Here is a 20499-nt window from a genome sequence, read left to right as displayed (position 1 = left end):
GGCAATGGGAGCTTTGGGGGTGGTGCCTCCAGGTGGAGGCAGCGCACAGAGCTGCCTAGCCACACCTCCACCTAGGAGCTGAGAGAGAGACATGTTGCCATTTCTGGGGAGCGCCCCCCCCAGGGAAGCACCACCCAGAGAACTCACCCCCTTACACACTCCAGCTCCCTGCCTCATCCCGGAGGCGGCCCCCCCCACATCCCGAGCAGTGTCCGGTGCGGCTGGGCCCAGGGACTGCCATACCTGCTCACGTGGCCTCCGAGGCCAGCCACTGCAGAAGACATGGAGGTCACAAAGTCATGGAATCAGTGACCTCCATGACAGACTCGCAGCCTGAGCAATAAGCCATACCAGGATGTATAGTATTACAGTATGCTATTAGTCAAGGTAATTAATTTTGAGATATGAGCCTGAAAGGGAGTTCCTTCAACTTCCCTAAGGTGTGCAATAAAAGCTGATGAACGCTCACTCTTGAATGGCTTATTTCTATTAGTATAATTGACTAATTTTACATATGACACATTAATGTGATTTGTTGTTTTGGATGGGAGACAGGTGCGGGGAAAGAAAGACAGTATGCACTGTTTCTTCCCACAGTGAAACGTAATGGTTTTATGATGTTCTTTTTTAAATTATTACAGAATTTTAGCTGAAGAGACAAAATCTGTAGTGACACCAGCTTCATGCTCTTTTCACCTTCCCTTTTTGATTTTTACAGTGCATATGAGTTTTAAATGCAACCATACTTTGAAGCTCAGAGGCTGTCCTGGGAGTGCAGGTTCCCACTGTAGAAGTGCTATTTTCAAAGGAAAAGCAATATTTCCCTTATTCTGCTTAGCAGCTGCACTCCAGATCAGCTGGGCTGCGATTTAATTTAAGTGTAGGCTAGGGACCTGAATTGCGTGATAATTTAAGCCAGTTTCATATTCATATTAAGAACTGAGGAGAGGAAGAAACCTGGGAGGAAGACTACATCTTAAACTAGAAGTACTATCAAGGTGTAGAAAGAGTTAGGAGTCATAACTTAGATCTCTATTCATTTGATTTTGAAGTTTTAAGGGTGACACACAGTATTCTGTCATCCCTAGAGACGATCTTCATCAACCAAGAAAGGAGATACAAGCTGAACATTGATTTTTCTGTTTGTTTTGTTGGTTTAAGCCAACCGCTCAATGTTGTCTGAGCATGCTTTTCATTGGGTGTGAAGAGATATTGATTTCCTTTTGTGTTTCAGAGTAGAATGAAAACAAACATGTTACCATCCTATAAAATCTGAGACTCGGCTGAACCCTCTTATCAGTGGATTCACTAAGATTTAGCCATAGTTCTTTTAATTCCAAAATTTTTACTGACACCTTCCTGTTCTGATAACAAAACCACACTGCGGGTAAAATACTGGTTTTACCATATTTTCTTGTTTGAGCATTCCAAACACACTAGCAAACTTGTCAGAAAAGATACTGTATAAATAATAAAACATCTGAATTTTATTTCTAAATTCCATTGTAATACTGAATAATACAAGGTTTGCTGCAGTTGACTTTCTTATGAAACCAAAATGAATTCTGAATTATAATAAAAATAATTGATTGATAAGAATTAATTGTTCTCTCTCTTTTAAGGTGGTTTCTTGGATTATAACTATATGGATATTTGGATCCTTGACAATTTTTTTATTGGCCAGGGTTCTTGGAGGAGAAGTAAGTAGCATGTGAAAGTGTGATTGATATATAAAATATTCAGAAGTGACTTGGGTTTTTGGATGCCCAACTTGCGGCACTTTAAAGTCACTTAGTTACTTTCTCAAAAATCTTGACCTCCCATATTTAGACATGAATTATAGCACAGTGTGGAACACCTTGGTCTCTGTTGAAATTGAGATTCAAGGTAAATTCTTAGTTAGTCAGATCTAGTCAGATAGCTGCTAGCTAGTGAACAAGATTTGATTAAAAATAAGAACCAATCCAAATCTTTGCCTTAAATTCTAACAAACTCATTTGTTCATGTAAGTCTGGATTTAAAAAACAAAACCAGACCCTTGGTCAATTTCACATGCATTTATTTAAACTGCTCGCATTTACCTACAACCTGGCCAGAACCAGAAGTATATCAGAAATACAGCTAGACTTCTAGAGCATCCTTTCTACAATTTTCGCTGCTAACATGAACTTCTGTCATTAATTTAGGCATCCCAGAGTTATTTTTGTGGGGGGGTTATGTTTTGCAGATATTCTGAATTAATGACCATTATCGAGTTGATAATTTGAAATCTGACCGTTTATTTCATACATACCATACTAATTTCTAAATGCTGCAGTAATTATGTAATACTTATTTGAAGTGCATTATTCTGTCATTACCAGTAAAGAACCTTGGCATTAAAAAGACTGGAAGTAACCAATTGTTATAATTTGCATAAATATATTACCCTGTGAATTTACATTTAATGACAGTAATATCAAAAATTCTCTTTGCACATTTTAATAACTTTAATTCTGAGCCACAAGACAGATGCATGTACTCAACACTACACTTACTGGAATAGCTACTAATTCCATCATGACAAAATGTAAGTGTTTTCTCTGTTGACAAAACTTAGGAGCTAAATTGAAGAAATGTTTTTTATTCTTTATGAATTGATTTATAATTTTTAGGTTGCATATGGGCAAGTTCTTGGTGTGATAGGATATTCTCTACTTCCACTCATTGTAATAGCACCTGTCCTCTTGGTGGTTGGATCATTTGAAGTTGTATCTACACTAATAAAAGTGAGTTCAGTAATGTTTATTGTTTGTCACTATGCTTCATAATATTATGTTTCCCTGAACAAAGTAATAATTTTAGTAACTTGTGATAGAATTTTAAAAGTACTAGTTGAACTCTTGTGACCCTCTTGTCCAGAAACAGAGGAAGGCATTCTGTCTTCCCCATAATTCAATATATATGTTATGTTTAGTTATTGCAACGTGAATGGTAACATCAGTCATGTTCAGAGACCTCTTGGTAGTAGAAGTAGTAATCTCAAAACACTTGTACAAAGAAGGTAAGTAGTGATATCCCCATTACAAAGATGGAAAACTGAGGCAGAGAGAGCCAAAACTGACCAGCCCAAAGTCAACTGCCAGTAGAGCTGGGCAAAATTTTTCAAACACAACTTTTTTTTAGCAACACAATGCAGATTTGGTAACACTGAAATGTTTCGGAAATTTGTGTTGGTTTTCCAAATTTGTGTCCAAAAAATGTCAGGAAAAGTAGAAATGTTTCATTTTGACACTTCTGAAATGAAACTAGGGCTGTCAGTTAATCACTGTTAACTCAAGCGGTTAATGCAAAATACATTAACTAGGTTAAAAAAAGGCACAATGAATCGCAGTTTTAATCACATTGTTAAACAATAATACAATACCAATTTGAAATTTATTATAAATATTTTGGATGTTTTTCTATCATTTCAAATATATTGATTTCAATTACAACAGAATACAAAGTGTACCATGCTCACTTTATATTATTATTTTTATTACAAATATTTGCACTGTAAAGAGATAAACAAAACAAAGAGTATTTTTCAGTTCACCTCATACAAGTACCGTAGTGCAACTTACAAATGTGGATTCTTCTTCTTCTTTTTTTTTTTTTTTTTTTACACAACTGCATTCAAAAACAAAACAATGTAAAATTTTAGAGCCTACAAGTCCACTCAGTCAGTCCTACTTCTTGTTCAGCCAGTCGCTCAGATAAACATTGTTTACGTTTGCAGGAGACAATGCTGCCCACTTCTTATTTACAATGTCACCTGTAAGTGAGAACAGGTGTTTGCATGGCACTGTTGTAGCCAGTTTTGGTATTAATGAGCCAGATGCGCTAAACATGTGTATGCCTCTTTGTGCTTTGACTACCATTCCAGAGAACATGTTTCCATGCTGAATTTAAATTGATATTCTATTATTGTTTAACTGTGTGATTAACACTGTGATTAATCACAACTGTTTGTTTTTTAATTTTGCGATTAATTGCGATTTTTAAAAATCATTTGCCAGCCCTAAATGAAACATTTTGATTTTTCAATTTAAAAAATGCTTTTCAAACTTTTTTTAAAAACCTAAACACTCAAAATTGAAACAAAACATTTTTTTCAACTTTACAGTTTGCTGAAAGGTTCCTAAAAGTGTTGGTGTTTTTGTTTTTTTTGGGTTCGCACCAAAACAATTTTTCGTTTTGAATTTTTCGTTTTTGAATTGAATCAAAAAAAGCTTTTATTTGCCCAGCTTTCCCTACCAGGCCTGTGTCAGTAGAGAACTTTAATGAACTGTATTAGTCTGGCAAAAGTTTCCTGAGGGTATGTCTACCCTGCAATTAAAAATGTGTGGCTGACCCATGCCAGTTGACTCCAGGTGTGTGGGTCTTAGGGTACAGGGCTGTTTAATTGCAGTGTAGATGTTTGGGCTTTGGCTGGAGCCTGGGCTCAGGACCCAGTGAGGTGGGATGGTCCCAGGGCTCAGTCAGCAGCCCAAGCCCAAACATCTACACTGCAATTAAACAGCCCCCCTTAGCCCGAGTCAGCTGGCACAGGCCAGCCATGGGTGTCTGATTGCACTGTAGACATACCCTGAAGGGTCTCAGAGCTATGTGTGATTCTTTAAAGGCCATACAGCCTGAGCACAACTGCATGAATCTTTACTTGCAACTGTTGCCAGATTTCAGGGAGGTGGCGGGGTTGTCAGTCAAAAGGTAACCTTGCTAGCTTTGTCCTGTATTCCTTTTGTATTGATCAGTTTTGTTAGTTTATCTTTACTGTTGGCTACCAGTAACCACTCTAATTTCCTCAAACTTGAATTACACTTTAGTTACCCTGCAGTTGCACCGTGGTTGTGGTTTTGCTACCTGTAATTACCACTAATTTGTATACGAAGAAGGTTAATCATTTTTTTAATTACTTGCCTGTCCATTAATACATAATTCTAAAAATAAGGTTACATTAGTTAAATTTTAGTTACATGGTCATTATTTTATTGTCTTATGGTAACTTTAACCAGATATGTGCACAATTCACTTGAGCTTCCAGTGCAAAAAATGCAGGACCAAAGCCCTGTATCTAAGACATTTTAGCCTTGTGAAGCACCTATAGGTTGGCTTGAGGGTATGTACTAGTGAGAATCTTCCATCCTGAGGGTGCTCAGGAACATTCCAGCCAGTTCTTTTCCAATTACAGTCGACAAAGGTGCTCCCTGACAATTCCAAATGATGTAGCTCAAGCCTTTACCATCGCAGCCTTTGCTAAAGTCTATGAATATCTTACTGAATTCCAGTCACTAACCTCTTCTCCTTCCTGACACTGCCTCCGCAGAGCCCCAGTTTAGGAGTCTCATACCTGAGCATATAATCACAGAACTTTTTGAGGCTATGTGCATATTCCACTACTTATGTGAACAGATCCTTCGGAATATTGCTTGCAACAGACTAAGGTCCTTTAATAGTCCCTCCAATTCATAGATTTCATTTTACCCCGGTGTGCTAAACCTTCTTGCTTGAGGACAATGGGTAGAGCCCTGCAAATCTACGGATATCTGTGTTATATCCGCAGATAATTTTTCCGGATTGGATGCAGATACAATTTTTGTATCCATGCAGCGCTCTAACAATGGGTGTTTGATTATATTTTACACTATGACCCCATTAGCTTGAGACTAGAGGTTTGTATCAGGGCTCACTTGGTCTGAGGCAAGGCAGCCAATTCTGCTTGCCTCAAGATGTGTCAGTGACAAGCACATGCACTCTAACTACTTATGTGACACTCTGCATATTCACTAAGCACTGCTGCTTGTGTTCAGTCTTTTTAAAGTGTTCCTGTCTTGACTTTGCAAACATGATTGTGCACCCAAAGCAGAGGAATCCAAGCTTGCCTGTACCTGGAGGTTTTGTTTTTTCCAGTGGGAAATGTGTTAGAACGGTTTTGTTATTTGGAGAGACATTTTACAGCCTGTGTTTGGGCCAGATGTGTTCTGGGAGTCCTTAAATCCCATTTCTAAGATAACCAATATGGATTTCTTGTAGTAGTTATTGCCTCATTTTTCCACTGGTACACTGTGGAGCTTTGTAGTTTCCAAGAGTGAGACTTCTGCCATAGATGACTACTTATGTGCAGGGAAGAATTCACAGATATAGGGTAAGATGTCCAAAGTGGCTTACGTACAAGGTCACTTAAGTCCTTTAGAAAACTTAACCCTTAATCTTTCAGGATTCTCTCTCATTCATCTACCCTGCTCCACTTCACAGTGAGAGGATTCTGGATATGATGTTTTCTTGATTCAGGCTGGGATTTTCAAAGAGGCCATAGTATAGGCACCCAACTTCCATTAACTTCCTTCAGCCCCTTTGAAAATCCCAGTCTCACCCTCTAGGCCATGGGTGGGCAAACGACAGCCCGCGAGCTAGATCCAGCCCGCCAGCCATTTTAATCTGGCCCGTGAGCTCCTGCTGGGGAGTGGGGTCTGGGACTTGCCCTGCTCTGGTGCTCCAGCTGGGGAGCAGGGTTGGAGGCTGCTCCACGTGGCTCCCAGAAGCAGCAGCATGGCTCCGCTCTGGATCCTATGCATAGGGGTAGCCAGGGGGCTCCGCTCTGCACACTGCTCCCGCCCCAAGTGCTGCCTCTGCAGCTCCCTTTGGTGGGAACTGCAGCCAATGGGAGCTGCAGGGGCAGTGCCTGCAGACCGTGCAGCACGCAGAGCCACCTGGCTGCGGCTCTGTGTAGGAGTTGGAGGAGGGACGTGGCCGCTGCTTCCGAGAGCCGCTTGAGGTAAGCACTGCCTGGAACCTGCACCCCTGAGCCTCTCCCTGTGCCCCAACCCCCTGCCTCAGCCCTGTTCCCCCTCCCACCCTCCGAACCCCTTGATCTCAGCCCGGAGCACCCTCTTGCATCCCAATCCCTCATCCCCAGCCCCACCCCAGAGCCCGCAGCCCCAGCCGGAGTCTGCACCTTGTCCTGCACCCCACTCCCCTGCTTCACCCCAGAGCCCTTACCCCCTCCTGCACCCCAACCCCAATTTTGTGAGCATTCATGCTGTTACCTCTGGGATGTTAATATCTACAGAATTTTTTAAAAAATGTTCTTTTTATGTCTATGGCTAAGTGAAGCTCTTGCTTCCTGTTATTGAAAGAAATTGGTTAGTATGTTCCAGAGCACTTGAGGTAGGAGAATGCTCAGTAAAATGACTAAGGTCACCAGCCTACAGGTGCTTGAGGAGGCCACGTTTTTTTAAGTTTTTCCCATTATTTGCATTGGAGGTACAAGACCCAAGAGTAATAATCTTGCAAGATGACATTCAGAGAAGCAGAATTACAGATAATCATGAAAAAAGTTCAAGTTGAAGAGGACTAAAACAGAATGAAGAGTTGTTAAATAGTGCTCCCCTGGAATAAAGATCTATACTATCTGAATATGCACACTTACATTTTGCTTTATTGTAACTATAGACTTTTAAATTCAAATGAGTGCATTTGCAGATGCCTGATGCCACATAATGACCTTCATTGTAAAGTGCTTTGAGATCTGTTGAGGAAAACCAATACATAAGAGCTGGAGATTATTAGTACGAATACATGTAGGTAAAATCTCTCAAATATCCATGAATGAAAATACTTAGAGACCAACATGGTGCATATCTCTCTGAACACAAATAAAATAACATACTGTGTGTTCTCAGTATAACACTCAGGAAAAAATGTAAGGTTTCTTTCCTAATGACCTTCACACAAAAAAAGTACTGATTTTTTTTGTATTGGTATCTGGACAGATTTTCTTGTACTGTCAGCTAACACTATACCTTTTTTCTTTTTAAGCTGTTTGGAGTCTTTTGGGCTGCATACAGTGCTGCTTCATTACTAGTTGGAGAAGAATTTAAGACTAAGAAGCCCCTTCTGATTTATCCAATCTTTTTATTATACATCTACTTCTTGTCCTTATACACTGGGGTGTGACCTGAAGTGTTGGATGTGGCCAGAAACAATATTTTATTCACATGCAGACTGGTAAAACATAAGATTAAGGAGGCTGGAGAAAATAGGAGTGACTGTTTTGTATCCAGTTGTTGAAAAGTTTTAAGACCTAAACACACATTTGTGTATATTATTTAATTAAGCAATTATAGCTATGTGGATTTGTATCAGAGTTCTAGGTTTAAGATTCTTTAGATTTTCATGAAATAATATAAGAACTTTGTGTTTTATAAGATTGTGTAGCAAAAATACAGCTTGATACCTGTGCCATAAGCACCAGGACCAGATTACTATATTACATTGAATGGGAATATGAAAAAATATTGGTAATGGTCTCAAAGTGCAATTTTTATTTTCAGTTAAACATAGCTGGCTTTTTTGGCACAGCAAATTCTGTATATATTTATGAAACAGTCCTGATGGTTCACCGAATAGGCTCTATAATTGAGACATGAAGATATTAGTATTTTTTATGTTAAAGCCCCAGATTTCTTTGATTTGGCGTTTGAGATTTTATAAATTCTAATTTAATTTGGGGAAAAAAAGTGTACATGTGTATTTTGTATCTATTGCTTGTGTGTAGCAGATATACTCCTTGTTTAAGGACATACATTGGGTTTTCAACACTTGAAGACCCAAGCATTTGAATTAAAATTCACATTTATATCTCTGCCCAACGGAGCAAGACATATGCTGTGTGACATTAATTCATTAAATGGCTTATTTGCCGAATCAAATTATTTCATATTTAACGAGATCTGAATTTGAAGTCACACAAAACAACTTTCAACTGCAGCATTGGAGTAAGGTGTGGGAGAAGGAAGATAATGTATCAAATTTGTGAATGACAAAATAAACAGAATGCTTCCCTAACCTTGTATCTGTTTTGTAACACCTCGTTCTGTACTGCTTTTAATGTTATGTAATTTAACCAGTCAGGAGTGTTTTTCTAATATACTGTTAATCTTTTGTAAAATGAAATATTAAGATTCTTAAAAGCCTGATTCTGCCTCCATTGAGTAAGTAAGGCAGAATTAGGGACTTAGCAACTAATTTTCACACTAATTTTGACTATCAGATTAGGTAATATTGTGATAACATTAAATACTTCCTGTATATACTATATAAATTGTTTGTGTAATGGTTTATGTTGATAATATTAATGGAAATTATGGAAAGAAAAAAACATTATTGAAGGTAACTTAGCATATTTACTTTATTGAAGTAAAGTTGTTTGCTATCTTTAGTAGGTAATATTTGGAAATAGGTTTTGACTGACTTACAATATTTTTTTTGCAAAATTTTGTCTCTTAAAAATAATAATAACCAGATATCCTTACTGCAAATAAAATAGTACGACCAGATATCCTTACTGCAAATAAAATAATAGTACGACCAGATATCCTTACTGCAAATAAAAAAAACCTATCAAACATTACAAGGTGATATGAGGAACTGTCTATGCTCTGTAGCAGTAGTCAAACTACTGTGATTTAGCTTCAATTCTGCAATATTTTTAATATCCATATAACTTGAAACTTTAATTATTAATTTTATGTAATTTATAATAATACTCGTTTAAATTTTCATTAATAAGTTAAATTCTCAGCCTCCAAAAGAAACTTTTTCATTTCTGTAACTTGCTTCTCTGCATGGTTACCAGTAAACTACTTAAAGTTGGTGCTGGACAAATGTTGTGATAGCAAATCCCAGCTATGCTAAGTCTCACAATACTGTAAACACAGAAAAACTTTGGTATCATGATCAACTTTTAAACTAATCTTTGACTTCAGCGGAAGTTTTGGTTGAATAAGAACTGCAAGATTTTGTACTAAACAAATAGTATGGTTTCTAAAAATAGATTACATATCTACAGCTTAGTGAACCTTAACCTATACTAGTCTATTTTACCAATTACCTTGTTGCATAATAATCTGTAGTAAATGAAATTCATATCCCAAAGTGTTTTGAAACTATTTGTACTGTTTTAAAATAATATACGCATTAGCAGTGCAGCTCTATCATATATGATTTTGGAAGAAGTCAGAATAATGTGCTTCCTATCTTTATAATCTATCATTATATTATAATGTTTAACGAGAAGATCCAATTAGCATTTTAAACTTTAAAGAAACCAAGTCAGTGTGAATGAATGTATTTAACTGCATCATAAACACACGAGGTTAACACACCTAAAGATGGGTAGGTCTTTAATGAGTTTTTACCATTTCTTGTCTGTCCTTTCCAAGTTGTGTTATAGACAACTTCTTAACGTTTATGGATCTGAGATGACAATATGAACTTGGGTACTGATTGAGACAGTTTAAAATAACTCTACACACCTAGCTTCCTTTTCATATGGGACTATGATCACATTTCTTTAAAAATCTTAGTTTCTTTTGTGCTGATATTCTCTTAAAACTATAGTTGTTGTGGTTTTAACAGTTCCCTCCTGCAATGGGGGGGTGGGGTGGGGTGGGTGTGAGAGAGAGAGAGAGAGACTCAGTGTATATATGCATATAACATAGCAAGTTTTTTATAGACAACTGCAGAATTTCACCTTTTAAAGTCAATATACTTAGTTTCAACTTTTGCATATGCTATTCAAAGAAACATACTTAAACAGTTTTCAAATGGTTGGAATAGTTTGTTACAACTTTGCATTCAATTAACTCATATTTTTAGACCAGGTATGTATGTAAATATAACATAAGATGTAGTTTATAAAGACTTTTAATTAAATTTGTTTACAGAATGTATAAAGCTTATTTATATTCACTGAATCAAAACACATACATCCACATTCATATATATGTAATCTATTTAATGTTCTAAAATTGTAAATAAATTTTTAGGATTATGACGTATACAAAGTTCTGTTTCGTACTTGAAAATGTAGTGCGGATTTCCTGTCATTAGTGCAACTTCTACGCTGAAGCAGTTATTTTCCAGGTAAGCTTATTTGCAAAGGCATGGATGCAACAGTATGGAACTTGCATGTGCACAGTGAAAATTGTGTTCTGACAAACTTGTGGGCATAGTGAACAGGCATGTACAAAGAAGTACTTTTCCTTTCTTCCCTCATTTGAAAAACTGGTACCATTTGATGATGCAGTACCGTTGTTGGAATTGCTCTGTGTTGCCATACAATTGCTTTTTCTAGGCAAAGATGACACAGTTTGACTTTTGCATGGAAGAAACCACTACCTTTTCTCTAAGTTCTATTTTAAAATTACACACCTGAATTTTTCATACTCCACTGAATAACGGGAGGTTGCTTAAAAGTTAATATCATTTGGCCCTTAAAGAACACTTTTTCTGGCTTCTCTTTTCACTGCCCTGCATCCAGTCTTCATATTACATATACTTTCTCTGCCTGCTCCCTCCATTTGTGTACACAGTCTCTGTTCAAAGATAAACCCTGATGTTGGTTCAGCTACATGGGCAGGTACTACCTGTCTCATTGGCTTCTACTATAAAACAAATCCTTTTGTATCAATGGAACCCTGTAGCTTTTGTCTGCAATAACTGATCATCTCAAGTGCATTCTTATAAAGCGACAGTATTTTTAAATATCGAATATCCAACTATAGATGACCTGAAAGTGCCTGTTTGTATTGTGTATCTATGCAAGCTAAAACTGCTAGCTCCTGCTGCTGGAAATTGTTCCAGTTTGGGAAAAGTAAGGGAGGGTCCTATTATCATAAAGACAGTTGACTACAAAGCTTAGTCCATCAGATCTCAATAATTCAGTATTTTAAGCTATTTTTATATTAAAAAGTAATATTTATAAAACTGCTTGAGTTGTAGAGTAATTAGAATTTGAAGAGCACAGCTATTTCTTCAGCATTGGACAAGCACTGCTTTCATCTTGAAGCTTTTAAGGCCTTACGCAAAGGCGACTGAAGCTAATGAGAGTATGACTGAAATGGACTTTAGACCATGGATTTGACTACGGGTACATCTACACAGAGAAAAAAAACCTGTGGGTGACCTGGGTCAGCTGATTCCATCTTACAGAGTTCCAGGGCTGAAAAACTGCTCTGTAGACATTCATAGGTGCAGGTCCCAGAGCTCAGGCTCCAGTCTGAGCCCAAACCTCTACACAGCAACTTTTAGCCTCGCACACTTATCTCCATGAGCTTCATTCCGTTGACTCAGGCCAGTCACGGCTATGCTGCAGGTCTTCTATCCCTATGTAGGTGTAGCGTTAAAGACAGATGTTCAGAAGAGATCAGCATTGTTCTCAGTGGGTGCTACTGCACGCAGAGCATTTTTCCATATCTGGGTGCTTCCCTTTAGGTGCATAAATGGGAGCTGAGCTCTTTAAATATCTCACCTCAATTGTCATTTCCTCACACTTTGGATTTTTGCAGTGGCATTGCAAGAGTAGAGGCTGTCTCCTTTCATCCCAGTAGATTCATGAATAGCATCGTCCTCACCATCCTTCAAGATCAGTAAGGCATTCTTAAAATAGCATATTCTTGAAAAATAAAGTTTAGCAGTCACTTTTGATTATTTAGATCTATAGACATCTAGGATTTAATATTCGGGCACTCTTGCATCTACAGCTGCATGTAAACTGGATAATTGCTTACCTCAATAGGAATTCTGCTTCTCACTGCTCATTAGATGCAAAATCCTAGAAATAGCATGTTGAAAATAAGCATAAAATTTCATATACATTATGTATATGAGGGCATGTCAACATTTGAATTTAGGCTGAAGATTCCCTCACTCCAACAATACACAGATTTTGCTAACCCAGGGCTTGGATCCAGGATCCCAGGACCCTATGAGCGTGGAGGGTCCCAGCCTCAGTCAAGCCGGGACCCAGGGTTCAAGCCCTATTGCTTTGCAGTGTAGACACAGCACTACTGGACTTATGCTCTGAGAGTCTTCCAAAAGTAGTCCACAATGTCATGCCCCGACTTTCTTTGTCCTCTGGACAGTCAAGTTTGGTGGACAGTCGATTTTTCCCACACTGCACCATGAAGAAAGCAGCCACATTTCGGGAGGGCACTAGGAAGTCTGGGCTATGGCTGACTGAAATTGGGCCCACATAATGCAGTGTAGACACTAGAGCCCCAGGGTAGGATCCTGCGTTGAACAATTCCTACCTACGGTTATAAACTACCTCAAGCCCTAGGTTAACAGACCCAGGGTCTGCTAACATGAGTTTTACTAACCCTGAGTAGACATATCCCAAGTGTCAGAAATTTAGACCTCTGATGTAAAAATGAGATCTAGCAAATAAAGATGCTCTCTCATACCTTTTCTGGGATGGATAAGAACATTGGTTTCCAATACAAGGCTTCTGATAGCAAACAAAAATGTTATAGAATCTAGAGCTGGAGAAGAATAAATTTGAATAATTAATTGAAATATTTGATTTTTTTTAAAGTTCAGTTTTATTCATACATATAATTCCTTATTCATGAATATTTAGATAGCCAACAAATAATACAATGTTCATGTACCCCAATATTTTCATAATTTTAGCCTAATTTGATTGTTGCGGTACACAAATCCTTTTAAAATATTTGACAGTGTGAATTACATATAACTCAGAAGGCAATCACTTTAGATGCATGCATTTGACTCTACAGGCTCTAGTGACTGGTGGAGTCTTATTAATCAAACACACTTCTAATAAGGATATTTTTTGTGGGGCTGGCAAAAAGTGTACAAATATCATAGCTACACTTAGTATAAATCAATAATTTATATTACTAAAAATCAAGTAGGCTAAGATGAAGAGGGAAAAGGGGTAACGAAGTCAAAAGAGCCAGATTGCAAGCAACTGAAGTTCCCACACACTCAGCACAAGAGAAAAAAGAACTGAAATGGTTGGAGGGACTACACCTTCCTTGTTTAACAGGGAGTTTATTCTTACTTTAAATGCAAACTGGAACACAACTTTTAAGTAAAGGGCCACAACCATCACCTCCATAATTACCTCAGGCACTCAGGGCTGGATCCACAAAGGTACTTAGCTGCCTAACTGCCATTTTAGGCAACATTTAAGTGCCACTTACTTCTCTGAAACACCTTGTTCAGTTCTCTCCTAACACTGTAAGTGCCTAAATTGCCTAGGTACCTATGTTTCTGCCAGTAAAGCTACCATAGCACCTAAGTTTCTGCTGGCGGGTATGCGTAAATGGCTAGTCCTAGTTGAGTTCACTGTCCTAGTGCAATTCTCAAAATAGACATTTTCCTGCATATCTTGCCTATAGGACCCAGTCTGGTAGGTATGCTCTGAGCACACCTAATCCACATAAAAAATAGACAAACAGATTAGGAATTTTTATGGCTGGCAGGCTCTGTGTGAGTGTGTCCAATAGCCCTGTGGGCAGGGGCCTCATCTGGGATGTGGGAAACCTTTTCTCAAATTCCCATTCTGCTTGTGTTTGAAACTTAGGAATTCCTGATTTAGAGTAGGGACTTGAACCTCAGTCTCTCACCTCCCAGTTGAGTGCCCTAATCCCCAAGCTATGGGGTATTCTGAGGTGGGTAGAGCTCAATCTCTCCTGCTGAAGCTGTTCCACTTTGTATAATAATTAAATATTAATTAGGCCAGACAGAAATAGATTCTAAGTCTTGTGATCAGAGCCCTCACCTGTGATATGGGAGACCAAAGGACAGGCCCTACTCCAAATCAGGTTGAGCAGAGAGTTGAAACAGATCTCCCACATTCCAAGTGAGTACCATAACCATTAATCTATTGGTTATAATGGGGTACAGCCTCTCTTTCTCATTCCTCCCCTCTCTCTCTGGTTTTTCCATGAAACAGGGCTGACCTGGCCTAGGCATCTAATTCCAGGAAGGGTCACAGCTGAGAATCTTTAGTGGTGAGAGGTGCCTCTCTCTGCCTTGCAGTTAGGCATCCAATCATCTTTAAAGGGAGGGGGGGGGGGAATATAGGAAATGTTAAGGCAAGGGGTAGGGCCTACTGGTTAGCTTAGATGGTTCCCCTCCCAGCTTGCTGGTTTCTGTGAATCCCTTTCTTAGGCACTTATCTCTCCCCATGCATTGTGTAGGGTGCATGGGCACCTAACTCATGGCTGAGGGCATATGGGGCACCAGGGCATATAAAAATTAAGCATTGCAATGCTGAACTTAAGTTCTCTTTGTGGATCTAGCCCTATTAGGTGCTGAGGAGAGTTCCTACATATCAACCAATATTGTCTCATTGTTTCCTTGTACTTCCCATCTGTATCCTCCTATTGTCTCTTGCCTTGACTGTAAAGTTTTAGGGCAAGGACAGTCTTTTGTTCTGTGTTTGTACAACACCTAACACAATGAGGTGCTGGTCCATGACTAGGGCTCCTTAGTGCTACAGCAATACAAATAAAATACAATCATCATCATCATCCTTCAGGGCCATGGTTTATACCAAAACTCCTTGTGCCAGGGCACCTTTCCCAAGAGTGGGAATATGCAGACACTACCCTAAATGGACAAAGTTTAAACTTAGCTACTGATGACTTCATGTGGGAAGGCTACAACCCGCTCCTCTCTCTGGCACTGTATTTGTTACCTCTACTGTTGTGTACAGTACTGTGGTTACTGACAAAACAAGGAGTAATGGTCTCAAGTTGTGGTGGTGGAGGTTTAAGTTGGAAAAACTTTTTCACTAGGAGGGTGGTGAAGCACTGGAATGGGTTACCTAGGGAGGTGGTGGAATCTCCTTCCTTAGAGGTTTTTAAGGCCCGGCTTGACAAAGCCCTGGCTGGGATGATTTAGTTGGGGATTGGTCCTACTTCGAGCAGGGGGTTGGACTAGATGACCTCCTGAGGTCCTTTCCAACCCTGATATTCTATGACTTGGCTACACTTCACTTCCTGCTCCACAGTGTTTGTGACATGGGCCTCAACCCCCAATCCCAGAGACACATGAAAGCTGGCAGGGTGACTCCGCAGGAATAAAACTGACAGCAACAACTTTCTAGCTGAAATCAAAACAAGTTACCTGATGTAAAACCAGTACGATTCTCACAGTGTTGACTCTGTCATGTACTTCTTGTAGATCAGAGGTGGGCAATCTATGGTGTGGCCCGTGGGACCCTCCTGCCTGGCCCCTGAGCTCCTGGCCCAGGAGGCTAGCCCCAGGTCCCTCCCCTGCTGTCTTAGCTTGCTCCACCGCCGGTGCAATGCTCTGGGCAGTGGGGCTGCGAGCTTCTGGGGCAGCACAGCTGCAGAGCCCGGCCTGACTGGTGCTCTGTGCTGCACGGTGGTGACAGTATGGCTGGCTCCCGCCGGGCAGCGCAGCTGTAGCGCTGCCAGCCACCCGTGCTCCAGGCAGTGTGGTAAGGGGGCAGGGAGCGGGAGGGTTGGATAGGGGTCAGGGCAGTCAGATGGCAGGGAACAGGGGGCTTGAATGGGGGTAGTGGTCCCAGGGGGCAGTCAGGAATGAGAGGAGGGGTTGGATGGGGCGGCAGGGGGCAGTCAGGGGCAGGGGTTCTGGAGGCAGCCAGGGGACAGGGAGAAGGGGTGGTTGGATGGGGCAGGGGTGCCAGGGGGGCCGTCAAGAAACGGGGGTGGGTTGGATGGGGCAGGAGTCCTGGGGGGGGTCAATGGGAAGGGGCCAGGCCACGACTCCCTCCCCTAACCGGCCTTCCATACAATTTCCAAAACCCAATGTGGCCCTCAGGCCAAAAAGTTTGCCCACCCCTGTTGTAGATGGTGGGTTGCAGGGCTACTACAGTAGATCATGCTTCTGTACCAGATTTGGACTGGCTACAGCACTTCCTTCATAAACAGACAGAACACTTCTGTTGTATCTCTAAGATACTTTAAAGCACTGCAAAGTATCACTCTTACCAGCTCAGGTAAGGTATGTCACACATGGTGTCAGCTAATGGCTAAATATTGTAATACAGCTTTAGCATTTCATCACATCTTCTCCCCCTTAGGAATGTAAAACTATCATTTACAATATTTACACTATCATGTTATGTCTTTCAAGTACGTTATTTCTACATACCTGGAAAAATAGTCCACTATGACCAGGTAATGATGTCCTCTACTTTCACATAAATCTGCAGCTGGTTTCTTCCAAGGTCTGTCTGGTAGAGGTTGTTAAAGGTTCCTTGTGTTGTGTTGATTTGTTAGTTCTGTAATGTTCATATGCAGACACTTTATTCTTTATGTTCTTGCTGATGCCTGGCCACCACCGTGACTACTTCCTTGTTCATGGCCTTTAGTTAATCCTCTATCTCCTTCATGGATGAGATTTAGGATTTCTTGTTTCACTGCATTTGGAATGATGATGCAGTCACCTTTATTAGTCCACTTGTCTCGCTTAATCGGCCACATAGGTTTTTCTTCACTTAATTGGCCACATTGTCTTTTGTTGCCTCCTTAGTGTCCTTTGGATTCTTGAGCTAGCTGCCCTAATGTAACTCACAACTTCTTGAAGTTGTGTATCTATCAAGGTTGCTTTTTGTAGCTGGTGTAGTCTCTTTTCTGACACTGGCCTGTATGTGTCCACAGCATCCACGTACACCTTTACATCATCTTTGAGCTCACAGGTAGTTGAGTGCAATGCTGATCTCTCTGACAGTGTGTCAGCTACTACCAGATTTTTCCGAGGAACGTATTTACAAACTTGGTTAAATTGCATTAACCTTACCAAAAGATAACATCTCAGCAGTGCTTGATCCAGGTCTTTTTCCACTGATATGGGTTACAAGTGGTTTATGGTCTGTTATCAGTGTAAAAGAATTCAATCCACACAGATATCTGTAAAAGTTCTCACATGCCCATATGTTTCCCAGACACTCCTTTTTAATCTGTGCATATTGTTTTACTGCTTCTGTGAGTATGAGAGAGCAGAATGCAGCTGGTTTGCATTGAGATCCATGTTGTTGCAACAATACAACAACTAGGCCATAGCTGCTTGCATCCACACTGATCATTGTGGGTTTGTACTTGAGAAACTGGAATGCTGAGATTTTTATTTTTACCTTTTTGAAGGCATTTTCTTGATTTGGCCCCCACTGCCAAGATGTGTTGGACTTTAACAGTTCATTAAGTGTTTTTGTTAGTGTAGAAAGTTCTTGTGGGTATCAACCAAGGTAACTTGTATGTGTCTCAGTTCTGGTATATTCAGTGGTGCATTCAATTCTCGAATTGCTTTTACTTTCTTAAGGCTGGAACTGATTTAATCTTTCTTTACTGTCTGTCCCAAAAACTTGATTTGGTGTAGGTAGAAAACACACTTTCCCTTGTTTAACTTCAGCCCAGATTGACTGATTAAGCTTATAACTTAATTGAAGGTTTTGTTGTGCCTTTCATCAATGACCCACATATCAAAATATTGTCTATGAAAACTGCAACTCCATTTGTGTTTAGTAACAGTTCTGCTATCATTCTTTGGAAAACTTCAGGTGCACTGGTAATCCCAAAAGCTAATCTTCAAAAGCAAACTCTCCCAAAGCATGTGATAAATATAGTTAGTTTAGCACTCTCTTTGGATAAAGGAATTTACCAGAATTTATAAAAGGCACCCAGCTTGGGAAAATACTGTAGCTCCTATCACACTGGGGAGGAAGTCATCCAGTGTTGGGAGGATATATTTTTCTCTCCCAACTGCTTCATTAAGTCTTTTAAGATCCACACATTTATATTTTTCAATTTTTCTTCATAACCAGTACCATTTGGGGCACACCATGCTGTTGGCTCAGATATTTCCTCAATTATACTAGTCTGTTCCATTCTATTTAATTCAGCCGCCACTTTATGAAGCAATGTGATAGGAATCCTATAAAGTGCATGTACATTGTACAGTTCAGGATTGTCTCTTAAGGTTATTTGTCCTGGATCTCCTTTAAAAAGTCCAATATCACCAAATCAAGTTCTTCTACTTTTGTCACTTGGTCCATCATGGGCTGCCATGCTGTGGTCGAGAAGGTTGTTGGTCTTTGATCAGATACACTCTGAATGCAACAGTTTTGTTTTTGTAAATTATTTGTGCTGTGAACTGGCCCATGCAGTTCAGAATACCTCCACAGGTAGTCAGGGCTGTATCAGGTGATTTCCGCTCTGGGAAGGGATAAATTAATTATATATCCCTTCTGATATAATGGTCATGTCTGGTCCTAAGTTAATTTTACAGTTAATAGTCTTTCCATGAATATTCAGTTTCACTCTTCAGGCGAGCTTTTTGTCATCATAAGTCTGTAGTAGTCATTTCACTGATTGCTTTAGTCTGGCAAATGGTTGCAAAATGTTCATATTGTATGCACTTGTGACATCATGAGCCTTCAGCTAGACACACATCTCCTGGGCTATGAAATTTTCCACATCTTATGCATTTAGTCTGAATGGCTTTATAGTTAGCCTGGCACTTTTTGCTCACTGCCTTAAGGGTTTTATGATAAATTCGTTTAGTAATCACATTGTGTCTCTTTACAGCTTCTAAGCTGGTTTCGGTTTTTTTAAGTTCCTGTGCTTCACTAGTTCACTGTGCTTTGTTTTCTAGCTAACTGTGTGTAGGGTTAAATCAGAAATTTCCAGTATTAAAAATAGAGTTAGTTAGAAAGCTAGCTCCAGAGAGACCCTACGCAAATGATTGTTGCTGTTGTGAGAGGCTTTTGTCTGTAAGTCCAATATTTGGTCTATTGCTAATATTTTCATGTTTTACAGTCCCCCAATCACAGTTTTCTGCCAAAGCATGCAAAGTTCTAATAAAAAATACAACAGATTCCCCTACTTCTTGAATTCTCTGGTGAAAACATGCCCTTTCATAAACCATATTTCTCTGAGGTATAAAGTGTGCATCAAACAGAGCTAGAACTCTTTCACAGTCATCGCTCTGACTGTCATCAGTAAAGGCAAAGGGTTTAAAGATATGTTCCACCTGTAATCTATAGCATAAACTAAAGACAATATCTGGATGCTTCCAGTTCCCTGGAAGAGTTAAGTAGCAACGTAAAATCTTGCAAAGCACTGCTTAGTCTGTCTGGTCTAAGGTTTGTCAAAACGGAAGTTCTCAGGGGGCATCCAAGATTGCAGGCTGATGAGACTGATTCCAGAACCGTGGTTGCTTCCCTTCCTGCCTCTGTTTGTAATCTTTGTTCTTGTTTTCCTTTTGTTTCTGTTCTCCTCCACTGCCAGTTTGGTTATTTTACTTCTGACACCATGTCCTGTACTCCTTATACATGACAGGTTGCAGGGCTGCTACTAGGTGAGGCTCCGGTACCAGCTATGGACTGGCGACACAGCTGCCATCGTGAGCGAGAGACCAGACGAGTTCTCGTTAAGATACTTTACTGCACTACCAGGTATGGCCGTTACCAGCTCAGGTAAGAAACGTTACACAGGCTGCCAGCAAGTGGCCGCGCCACACTGCAGTGTTGGCAACCCGCTGCAGACTCCATGCAGCACCTGGCGCGGGAGGGGAAACCCGGCCAGCTCATAGGCCGGGATTCCCCGCTTCCGCCCCGCCCGAGCTGGGTGAGAGGCGGGGACAATAAAGCAGGCCCAGGTAGTCCCCTCCCCC

General features: G+C 40.1%; 1 protein-coding gene and 1 long non-coding RNA gene across 6 annotated transcripts in view; one reads left to right on the top strand and one right to left on the bottom strand.

The window, feature by feature from the left end:
- The window catches only part of YIPF4 (Yip1 domain family member 4), a 35039-nt gene extending 14718 nt beyond the window's left edge, over nt 1–20321 (top strand). Inside the window, exons 4-6 of one of the 4 annotated variants that reach the window (XM_039531867.1) lie at nt 1623–1700; nt 2655–2768; nt 20166–20321. In XM_039531867.1, coding sequence (XP_039387801.1) covers nt 1623–1700; nt 2655–2768; nt 20166–20306 — 333 coding nt within the window. In that variant the 3' untranslated portion in view covers nt 20307–20321. Of the gene's footprint in view, nt 1–1622; nt 1701–2654; nt 2769–7284; nt 7438–7503; nt 7602–7839; nt 8623–20165 lie in introns of those variants that run through there. The other 3 variants (XM_039531868.1, XM_039531870.1, XM_039531869.1) reach the window with 3 other exon arrangements.
- On the bottom strand, nt 10270–20180 carry LOC120401700. Of its 2 annotated transcripts, none has more exons than XR_005596660.1 (4): nt 16981–20180; nt 13269–13346; nt 12594–12637; nt 10270–12478 (listed from the first exon to the last, which is right to left on the bottom strand). It is a non-coding gene; the product is annotated as an uncharacterized LOC120401700 (long non-coding RNA). The 2 variants fall into 2 exon arrangements; XR_005596661.1 differs by lacking the exon at nt 16981–20180 and adding an exon at nt 13955–14593.
- Nucleotides 20322–20499: the final 178 nt, after the last annotated feature.

The sequence above is a fragment of the Mauremys reevesii genome, linkage group 3 (assembly GCF_016161935.1).
Source record: "Mauremys reevesii isolate NIE-2019 linkage group 3, ASM1616193v1, whole genome shotgun sequence".
Classification (NCBI taxonomy): Eukaryota; Metazoa; Chordata; order Testudines; family Geoemydidae; genus Mauremys; species Mauremys reevesii.
This window is presented reverse-complemented; position numbering and strand designations above follow the sequence as displayed.